The following is an 11593-nucleotide window of genomic DNA, read 5'->3' on the forward strand; positions in this document are numbered from 1 at the left end:
CTCTTAACCCTTCCATTGTACAATCTTCTATTTGCAATCTGTTAAAGAAGAAATATAGACAGCTGTCACAACAAATTCAATGTACATATTTGGCCACTGGGAGGCGATGTAAAACCAAACAAAACGTGGTTGATGGAGGAAATTCTCTGGCTGTGGGAAAAGCATCAATCATCCATCAAAGTTCAACAACTGACTCTTTATGAACGCCCCGAGTCTCTGTGAATCATCTGTAGATGTATGATTAATTCATATTGAGGATTGGGTATTTTAACAGCCACTAACAGTATATGCTGTATTTGTATTGCCAGAAGGAGACATCCACTGTATTCAGAGGGCCCTTGGTAAAGAGGATTTGTGTGCTGTCCCTCCCAGCAGAAATCCCTCCCAGAAACTGTCAACAGACCGTCATCCCCTCAGAGAAGACAGAGGACTTTGAAGAAGCAGTTGTGTTTACCAAGTTATTTAAGATGCTGTTATGTAGGCGATTATAGTCTGATGTTTACTTAGATTCTAGTTTGCCTTCTTCTCTCATGCCTTAAGGGAGTGCAAGGCTTAACATTTACAATGTGGGCTTGTAGCCATCTCATATTCACTTTTTTTAATTCAAATCATGTTCGTTTTAGTTAAAGAATTAGTTTTTTGTTTTATTATTTCATTATTATTATTATTATTATTATTTGATTTGATTATTGTTTTTAAAGAGCAGTCAGACATTTTGGTGAAATATTTTCATATGTATGTCCTATGAGGTGTTCCTGTGTGGAAAATGTGCTGTTGATGTGCAAAACGAAAAGTCTGCTGGAATGGTGCATTCAAGTGCAGTTGTATGGATTGGGAGAGAAAAATAACTCCCCTAATTGGAGGGTCAGTTTGAGAATGTGATGCTGCTTTTGGTTGACTCTGATATGCTGGATGGTGAGCTACAACTAGTGAATTATCAACCTGTAGGTTACCTGGTTAAGTGAACAACATGCTTTTAAACAACTACAAGGTTATCTTTTTCACACTGTCTCTTTCACACATGTAGAGATAAAACACACACACAGGCAACAAGTGGACATTGTTCCTTAGGTGTGTGAGCCATTTCTTAACCAACAACCACTACCAGTGTGTGCACACAGAGGCTCTGTCATGGATGAACAAGATCCATGTGTCTCTTGGACGTGTTGGTGGACTTACAGTCTTTGTGCTAAACTAGGCTAAACAGTTGCTGTATCAATCTCTGAACAGGATACGCAAAGATTCAAATTAGGATTTTCTCATCTGACTGGGTAAGATTTTATGACTTTCTCTCTTTGTGGCGACACGTCACGTTACCTCGACAACACCGCAACGTGTAATTTACAGTTGTTGGTTTTTATTTTACTTTTTCTACTGCCTTTCTAAACGTTTTCCAGGCTCTTGCCTTATGAGACGAGAGGTAACTGCAAAATCCTCTGACTTCATGTAGTATTATGTACAATCTTAAATCTTTAATGTTGATATTTCTGTGTAAATGTAATATGCCAGGCTGAACACCCATGCAACATCCTCTTTGTTTACCTTTTTTTTTTTACACCTCTGAACTTCCCCCCTGTTGAACGTCACAGCGCTAGGAATGGTGGGTAATTCTCTCAGGCAAGTGTTCTGTGTGTTCCAATACCCATACTACCACAATATTTAATATGCCAGGAAAAAAGATCTAGTCTAAATACATAATATGTCAAATACAGTATGCAGTATGTCCCTCTGCATCCTGTCACATTCTGCAGTTTGCAAGCCAGCCTGCTTTTCTGGCTATTCTGACCCACAATATATGAGCGAGAGGGTCAAAGTTCAAGATGCCATATTATGAGGAAGTAGTATGGCCCAATTAAATGCATGCTGCATGCAACAGTACCTACTTTGTGAGAAAAACGTAAAAAGACAGAAGTATGCGATTTGCGATTTTAGGCCCTCACGGACTTTGCAGGAAGGCACCTCAAAGTCTGTGAGCGTGGACCTTGGGCTCGGGCCTGTGACTTGTCACAGCAGCAGAATTAAGGCACAGGTGTAATCTATAACATTAATGATGGCTCACTGAACGACACACAAGGCTCAACGCGATAGCTGAATAGAAAGGAGCCATCGTTAACGTAATGAGCAACACCTGTGCTTGTCCTGCTATGACAAGTTAAAGACCAGATTTGTCAGCTACCCTCCACCTTTGAAAAAGGAATATACTTGAGGATATTGGGAAACCTTGGACCATACAAATTCTGACATATATGTTAACAACTTGTTTTTAGAGCTTCAATGAAAACATACATGGTGAGGTCCAGTCTGTGTTTTGTGGGAGGGGACAGAAAGCACCTATGGCTCTGACTGACAATCTGTTGTGTGCTGTGGTGAAGTAAGGATTTACATGATCCTTCTCTTTCTGTTGTTTTTTTTGTCTCAGGGCCCTCGTCCGTCGAATGTTGGTCCAGCTCTGGGTGCTATCTCAGTCGAGGGCCTGTCCGCTCCTCCCTTTCGGCTCTGCTGGCGTGTTCCGGCCGTTGTAGTGTGGGGAGGCCATGATAAGGTTATCAGACAGTCTCTTATTCTGAGGGAGCCTGCTGCCCTCAGATTTCACCCCTTTGCTCCCACTCCCTCTGACTTCTCACTCAGCGTATCTCCTCTCCTGTCATCCCTTCTCTCAGCATCTGCACCGCCGTCCTCTGGGCCTGCAGCTGGCTGTTCCGTGGTTGGACGGGCTTTCTGTATGCATGGCCATGTTTGAACGTGTGACGTAGACCTTAGGCCGCACCTACGAAGCCTTGTCGCTCTCTGTAGGCAAAACTAAAGATCAGTGTCAGTGATTGCTTTCGCTGCAATTTGTTCAAGAGCCCACAGCTGTCACGTTACTGCGTTACTGCGTTACTACGTTATTTAGATACCTCAAAATGCTAAATATTGACTCACGTCACTGGTTGAATAAGTCTGTGCACTATGACCAAAATAATCAGAGGGATTTTGTTTCCTTGTTTTACCTGAATACATTTTAGAGGCCTGGAAATTGTTCAGTAATTTGAGTGAAATAAACTGAACTTTAGCACAGCGTTGTTTTGAGGTAAAGTTGGCGCGAGATAAAAAAATCAGGGCATCACTAGAGTCGTTAGGGTTCATCCTCTGCGGACCATGAATGTCTGTGCAAAATTTCAAGACAATCCATTCAGTAATTGGACTGAATAAAAAGGCAGAGACCGGAGGAGTGTTTGAAGAAATACATCTCATTTATCATGTCATGAAGCTCTAGATTTATCGACTCTATCCTCAGGTTGGGAACCACTGCAGCAGACTATCTGCTTGCTATGATGCCTTCTTTAAAATTGTATCGCTAAGTTTTCAGCCTTACGTGATTGAGCGAACACAATCAATGAATAGAAAATAAGAATACATTATTCATTACATCAAGTCATCCATTTTTATGGCATTGTTTACTTTTATCGGACAGCTTTTGACAGGGACACACGGCGACTGAGTGAAGAAGACACTTCACTTTTAAGTGAAGGTTCCTGGGATACCGCTTACCACATGGCTCAGATACAAGACCGCTTGGTACCCAGGACGCCCCAGCCAGTATCAGCACCCGCCACTCTTGATATATTTCATGGGCAGACGGGTGCGTCGATAAATTAATCTCTTGTGACGAATGCAAATGCATTTTGCGAGGAATGAATGTAAATGGGGCCTTCACTGGCTGCCAGTGCTCGACTGTGGGCTGACAAAGAGTATAAAGGTCATTGAACATCACACTTTAGAAACAAAAATTAAACTTAAAATGATTTCTGGAGCTCTCACTTGTAACCACGTCATCATTCATGAGCAGCTTCAACGTTTTTCTTTTCTGTTTCCAGCATTGGGGTGTGACTTAAAGGCATCGTGTTGATTTGAAATGGACGCTTTTAATTCCCAGAAAAAGGCCACCACAGGAAAAGTTGATCTTTTTATGACACTTTGTAGGCGTGGCCATTAGTGCGTGTTTTGTCGCCGCACTTATCTATGGGAGGGCAGGACGTGCTGGGCCACAACACAGTGTCACTGGCAATCAAATAGTATCTCACCCCGACACTGTGTGACAGCAGCGGATGTGATCACACAGCATCTCCCTGAGTCCAGTCATGCAGAGGAAATCTGCTGACAGCTTATGTTTCTGTTTGGATTATTCTGTCGGTGTAAAAAAACAACGTGATGGATCACTGGCATGTCACTCAACACTGACTCTACGAAGGCAACGCACTTCCGTAGCTTCCCTGAGGTTGTTATTATGACTTCAGGGTCTATAACTTTCACTGATGCATGTTGTTTTTATTCATCAAACGTGTTCTGGATCTTCAGCAAAGCTTTCCCAGCTTCTCCCTGTTGATTAACGGATGCTCCGAGTCCTTGCACTCATTATTTCTTTGCATAGTCTTCTGCTTTCAAATGCCAGGATTGTTTTTACTGCATCTCATATTTATGTTCTTTATAAAATTACACTTAAGTCATTTGTGAAATGTGGTATTTTTGGACAGGAAAGGTTTGTGTTTCAGTCATTTGTAATGAGGAACATGAAAGACAAGTCATTGGGATGCTAAACTGCTGAAACGGCTAAAACAGTTGACATAGAATCAGATAAAATGTGTATGTCAAAAACAGTTGGAGCTATTAGTTGTGACAAAAGGTTTGTGTACGGTAGTGGCGGATGTCTTCCAACGGTAAACGATGACTCAGACTCCAACCTTTTTTAGATCTCCAGGAGATCTCCCTCTCTTTCATCCATGAATGTGCCTCAGATGCCTCAGGCCGTTCTTCCATCCTGCAGCGTTTCCACAGTACCAACCAGCGTTCATTTGCATGCAGCCAATTTGCAAGACAAATTTCTGCCATGTTTAGGTCCTGCGTGTGTGTTTGTGTGAGACAGAGCCGCATTTGGATTGAGTTGTGTTGGTTTTGAGGCACAGCACGGTTGTTTGGAAACTTGATTTTTCTTTTCTTTTTTAGTTGTTGAATGGTCTCTTGGATGGAACAGATTTGGTGGATCATTGTTGTTGTTGCTGAGACTGTTTCTGTTTCTGCTGTTACTCCACCGTTAAGGCAGCAAACTGCAAACAATACTTTGAAAATATATTCAATGCGTCTTTTCGTGCAGCTTCTGATTAAAAAAAACAACACTTTCCTAAGAAACGGTTCCCAGGTGGAGCCCTAACTGTTGGAAAAACCATCAAGTAAATTTGCAGCTTTCAGGATACTACAATGCCTCAGGCAACATACATGCAAATGAACAAAAGCTGGATAACCACATCAACAACTCCAGCACAGTCCTGCTATTTCCTCTGACATCTGTGATAAAAACATTAAATTAAATAAAATCAAAATGACTCCACATCAATCTTTTCACGCTCATACAATTGTACACACACAGTTAAAGGAATGGTACAGGTGCATGCCCCCCCCCCATCCCCCCACCCCCATCACACACACACACACACCGCCCCTCCCCTTTCAGGACACATGTCCTGTTTAAGTCCCACCCTGCATGTCCCTTCTTTCTGTTGGTTACCTGTGCAGGATTGTGATTTGCTCTGTCTCCTCTAACCAGGATGCAGCGGCGGCTGCAGCAGGTCCTAACTGTAGTGGATCACAACGGGCCCTGTTGCCCTGGCAATGTCAACACATTTTGCATAAAGACCTCAGATTTGTTTGCCAGACCATAAGCCCTCACGTCTCCTCTGTTCCCTCTGCAGACACTGATTTCTGCAGCAGTGGCTCCCCGTGGCACAGCATAGGTGAATAATACACCTTTAGGGAAGTTATGATCCCTTCTTTTAATTTCTATATCAATTCATTTTGCAGGTAAATTATATAAATACTTTATTTGAATACAACCTTTCAGCCAACCCTACAAAACACACACACACACACACACACACACACACACACACACACACACACACACACACAGTCGTGTTTTCATGACTTTTGGGACATTACATTGACTTAAATTAATTTCCTGGAACATTACACTAGCCCAATCTATAAACTCTACCAGCCTAATCCTATACTTACCCTAGCCTAAACCTTTACCTATCCCTTACACTAACCTTACCCTAAACCTAACCTTAAACCAAGTCTTCACCCTATATTGTAAAGATCTACAATGCATCTTGTCCCAATAAAGAAGGAAAGTCCCCACAATGTGACTGTGTAATCAGATGTATGTCCCCGCAAGATGGGTAAAACACACCCAGAAGGTAACCTAAGTTAGGAACACACTCTAACTACCAAAATCCTGAGTGAAAAAAAGATCTGTCTCAAGATTGCTTTTCAAGGAAGACACAGTTACCGCAGATCTCAGGTCATCAGTTCCAGAGAACAGCATCATATTGGCCAAATTCCCCTGGTTTAGTTTTAATTCTCGTTGCATTAAGGAGGCAAATGCTTGATGATCTGATTGGGCTACAGCAAGTGAGCAGCTTGGAAATGTGTTTTGGAGCCATACTGTTTAGGGCCCTGTAGACCTTCTTTACTCTACCGGCAGTCAGTGGAGCATTTCAGTACAGGTGTGATGTGTTTTCTAGTCCCAGTTAGCTCTTTATATATCGATCTAAGTGTTTCTAAGATCTATGCAGCTGAAAAAATTGGGCTGATGTATCTGAAAAAAGATCAAAACATTTGTGCAAACTCTGACAACCGTTCATCCAGTTGATGTCAGATTTAAAAGGCGCCGGTGATGATGTGATTTGCCTCGAGCAGCTTAACGTCCTAACAGGTTTGGTGTTTGAGGAAGGTGGTGAGTCCTCGTTAAGAGTCTGCGCTTGTTTGTTGAAGTTAATCCAGCAGGCTGGCTGGGTGTGGTAACAGCTCAATCCCTTTTCCCCAGCCTCGTATTAATCCCTGTATCCCATTGGACTCAATGCACTGTAAAGGCCAAGCAGTTACACTCCGTGTATACAATGGTGTGTGGCCAAAGTTATGACAGCTTGTGGAATTGTGATTTTTTTTTTTTTATTTAGTTTTCACTGAGATTATAGAGCTGGTTTTGTCTCTCGAGGAAGTTGCTGAGCCTCAAACAGAATAAAACGGATGCTAACTGTCCTGCTAACGAATAGCTCTCTAGCCTGGGATTTGCATGGCGCTCCAGGCATGTCATTTGAATGCAGCGTTACTCCATTACGCTCTATCTCTGGTCCTCGTAAGAGATTTTCACCCGAGGCCACAGTCGCTAGTCATTCTACATCCTGCTCCGACGTGAGAGTGGCGGGGAAAAACACACATAAAAGAGGCGAGTGTTGAAGTTAAAGTGTGTTTGCAGTGCTCATCTTAGACAAACGGTGCGCATGTGTTTTTTGCCTGGAAGGTGCAAATGATTTTACATTTCACTTTGCATGTCTTTAGTCTAGAAGAACAACCAAAGATGTGCCTGCTTTTTACACTTTATTTTAACGGAACGCATTTAGCAACTCACACATGGACTCCAGAAAGTATAATATACAAGGCGTTGCATCAAGCACACTTTAAATAAATTAGAGGAAACCAAAAATAATGTTCTTGCTGCCTTTTTGTCATCAAAAGCCAAAAGCATATTTTAAATCTGAATGACAACAGCACATTCATCCACAAAGCATCTCTGAAAGATCACTTCCAATATATTAACTCATATACATTTTCATCAGCTACTCAATTTCTTCATGATACAGGTGACTTTTTTTTTTTTTAAATCGCCTTCAACCAGAACTTAATACCAGCTTATTGTTTGAATAGCACTGTATGGTAGACATGAACACAGGCTGCGGTGCTTCTTCTTCACTTCATGCCGTGCTGGCTCTCGTGGTGCCGGCGGAGATCCACCTTGCGCTGGAAGCCCTTGGAGCAAATGTCACATCCAAACGGTTTGAAGCCCGTGTGTTTCCTGCTGTGGGTGATCAGGTTGGAGCTCTGACTGAACGCTTTGCCACACACCTGGCATTTGTGGGGTTTTTCACCTAAAAAATAAAACACACACACACACATACAAATAAACCAGCGAGAAATCTTTTCTAAATAATTTGTGTAGAGAAGTTCAGGTTTGTTATCCGCACCATAAAAGGTATGCTTTTTCCCCCCCAAAAAAAGATAAGCATGCATGACTACGGGTGAAGAATCATGCCATTGTTCAGATTCACATAGACTTTCTTTCACAGAGCTCCGCATGAAGCAGGAAAACCAGATATGCAAATCCCCAGGACATTTGGTTAAGTTTCTTTTTCTGATTTATCAGTAGTTATATTACTCCTGGAAACAATTCCTGCATGCTGCACCTGGAAAGCAGGAGATTACAGCGAGAGGAGCCATGGACAGTTTCATATATGGCCACCTGCTGTAACAGACAATCTGCATAGTGTGACTAACCGGTGTGAATGTAGGTGTGTTTCTTCATGTCAGACTTCTGGTGGAACCTCTTGCCGCAGAACTGACAGGGGTAAGGCCTCGTGTCCGAGTGGATGAGCAGGTGCGTGGAGAGAGTGGAGGAGCGCTTGAAGGATTTGCCGCACATCTTGCACTCAAAGCTTTTTTCCTGATTTAAGGACGAAAGTACAAGTACAGAAAGGTTGAAGCTTCACGGTTCATTATGGTCCTGAAAACAGAAATTGACACGATGACAGATTCACAAAAGCAAAAAGAAGACAGCAACTCGGTTAGCCTACGTCAGGGGTGCCTTACTCTGATGACTTGCACTGAATGGAATCAACCAGGGTTGCATAGTCCGGACAGTAGCTGCTAGCCAGCCTCAAGCAGACTTCAAATGATCATCAGTCATGGTGGAACGGTGTTTGGACTTAATATTCATTATGTGGGAAAATGCTGACTCAGATAAATAGGTAGAGCCGAATAATGCAGTCAAGAAGGAAGCACATTTCCTCATGTTTGGGTACTTTACTCTGTGAGTAAGTTCCAGAACTGTCCATGAGTCTCCAGCTCTGACGCGAGGTTTTGGAAGTTACCCAAATCTTGGCGCTGCAGCTTTAGCTTCTGGAGTAGAAATAAATTGGGAGGCTAATAATTAGCTCGCCGGAGTTGTGCGGTTGACCGCGCATAAGTGGTGACCCGTGTGTTAGAAAAGATGTGATTCAGACTGGCTGCCATTTACGTAAATCAAGTGCCAAATGCCATGAGGACATCTCATTTTTTTTGAATGGCATGCGATCTACCCGCACTACCTCCGCGATCGACCAGTCGATTGGGCACCCCTGTCCTACGTAATATAAACAAAAACAATATTGAAAAAACAGCACTTTTAATTGCTCAAAACCGCTACTTTCCCCTCTGAATGTGTGCCCTTAAGTCATGTAAAACATATACAATCCTGCTTTAACTTTTACATTTTCAGGAAGGTTAAGTATACATTTTGTAAAAAAAAAAAAAAAAAAAAGTCAACCTACAAGTTGCTCTTCCAATTGACCTTACATTGAGATTGTTGGATCAGTTTTAAGTTTTTTGTCAGTTATACATTGTAAAACTGAGAAAGAAACTTGTATTGAAAAAATGGCAATGCATCCATTTTACACATAAAGTTGGGTTCACTCATCTCGCTGAACGTTGCTCAGACTGTGAAAAGTAATATAACGTCCTGTAACGAGCTCTACAGATACATAATAACCCTGGTGATGTCATAGACCCTGGTGATGTCATAGTGATGTCACCCGGGTCCTCTCAACTTGGGCATAGAGAAGATCAGCTTTTAACAAAAGCCTACGTCACAAACCGAAAGGCGTTGGGATTGAAAGATGTGGCCTCTTACCGGGCATTATGGGAAGTGTATAGCAACTTGTATACACTATAGTAGCCCACTAATCTGAAGCTTGTAATGTGTTGTGTTGTTCAGCGTCTCGGGGTCCCCGACATACCTGAGAGTGGACGTTCATGTGCTGCTCCAGACTGACGGCGTGGCCGAAGGTTTTCCTGCAGATGCTGCAGCCGAAAGGTCTGGTTCCGCTGTGCGACCTCCGGACGTGAACTTCCAGGCCGTGGGGTGTTGAGAACACCTAAATGAGAGGCAAGTCCATTAATATAGGTGGCTGACAAGTCCAGCTGAATCTCCAGCTGATGACAGATTTGACCTTTTTGGCCTCGATAAATACGAGAAGCTTCACAACTACAACAAAAAATGTTGCACGTACCTTTTCGCAGGCGATACAGTGGTATGCGTCTGAGGTGGGGGAATAGTGCGTGCTGCAGTCCAGGGGCTGCTGGGGCTGTGGGCTGCGGCTGATGTGGGTGCCGTACAGGTCGCTGGTGTGCTGCAGCACCGTGGGGCTGAAGCTCAACTGGCGAAGCTTGTAGGAGGACTGCACCGGCTCCCAGCCGTACGACGGCTTGAAGTAAGGAGCGAATCCGGCCATGTGGGGCTCTGAGGGGTGAACAGGCGTACAGCAAACACACACACACAAAAAGAAGAAATCACCCATCTGATTGAAATCTTATGGAGGTGGCAGGAAAAGGTGAGAGATGAATGTCAGCTCACCATTTAGGTAGTATGACTGTATGGGAGCCACGGGGGGTCTGGCTGGCTCTGAGTGAGCAGGTAAGGGTTTAGGCTCCTCGTCCTTTTCAAAGGAGCAGCGGCCCGCAGGGGACGACTGAGGCCTGTCTTCTGTGCTCTGGACCTCCGATGTGTCTTCTGCAAATCCGCAGCAAATAAAAGTGATTAAATTCTAAGCAAAAGACACATGTGATTGCACAGCAAGTAGATACTCTACAACAACCGCAATACCTCTTGGAGGACATTCTGTGTAAGTAAGAAGCATCTATTCAGTAATTAACCTTGAGGTAACTGGAGACCGGTGTATGACTTCAGTAATAGAGTATATATGTATGAACGCAGCAGCAGCTTTAAAATAACGACACATGGGAGTAGTAGCAGACGGAGTCCTACCTTTACACGTTGGGGCCTCAGGCTCGTCTTCGTGTGATCGGTGAACATTATAGGACGAGCACCGCTTGTTTTTCACCAGGAATGACCGGGGCATGTTGATCCTACACACACACACACACACACACACACAACCGTCCCCCCAAAAAAAATCGTTAGCGACACGATAAAGTATTTTGAAATACAGCATGATTGTCAATAAAATATTGCTTATGTCATATTTTGTTTAAAAAAAATAAACGGTCACTACAAGTATTTTAATCTAAGATTTTACTGATATGTAATTTTAGTCAGGCTACTTTTAAATGATCTTTTCAGTCTTTAATTGCAGGTGCGTTACTCAGTTATTATTGAATATATTATATTAAACTCACGCGCTAATTGATTAATATAAATCATTATTTATCTACTTGGTCGATAGGCCAACAGACGTGAAGTTTAAATATTTCAGATGTTTAAGTTATTCTATTATTTGTGGGGAATACAAGTCGTGAAAAGTTATTGAAGTTATTGTAGTCGGAACATCTCAACTCACCGTTAACCGAGCAGGTCCCCGTCGAAAGGAAAAGTGCAGTTATTAACAATGATATTTGTCCTCGTTTCTTTTGGGTGTGAAGCGGCTCTGCGGTGGAAAGACGCGTCGCAAAAAAATCCTTTCCTAAAAGTCAGAAAAGCAAAGCAGTGTTAAAAAAAAACACATGA

At 42.8% G+C, this 11593-nt stretch overlaps 1 protein-coding gene across 1 annotated transcript; it reads right to left on the reverse strand.

Moving 5' to 3' along the window:
• Positions 1 to 7403: 7403 nt before the first annotated feature.
• gfi1b (growth factor independent 1B transcription repressor) lies at positions 7404 to 11593 on the reverse strand. The gene is made up of 7 exons (XM_068729505.1): positions 11427 to 11593; positions 10895 to 10995; positions 10484 to 10639; positions 10140 to 10369; positions 9867 to 10004; positions 8371 to 8536; positions 7404 to 7964 (listed from the first exon to the last, which is right to left on the reverse strand). Exons 2-7 carry the CDS (start codon positions 10986 to 10988, stop codon positions 7786 to 7788), a joined length of 963 nt encoding a protein of 320 aa, XP_068585606.1. The 5' UTR covers positions 10989 to 10995; positions 11427 to 11593; the 3' UTR covers positions 7404 to 7785.

The sequence above is a fragment of the Cebidichthys violaceus genome, unplaced genomic scaffold, assembly GCF_023349555.1.
Source record: "Cebidichthys violaceus isolate CVI_PGR_0920_01 unplaced genomic scaffold, fCebVio1.0.p SCAF_102, whole genome shotgun sequence".
Lineage (NCBI taxonomy): Eukaryota > Metazoa > Chordata > Actinopteri > Perciformes > Stichaeidae > Cebidichthys > Cebidichthys violaceus.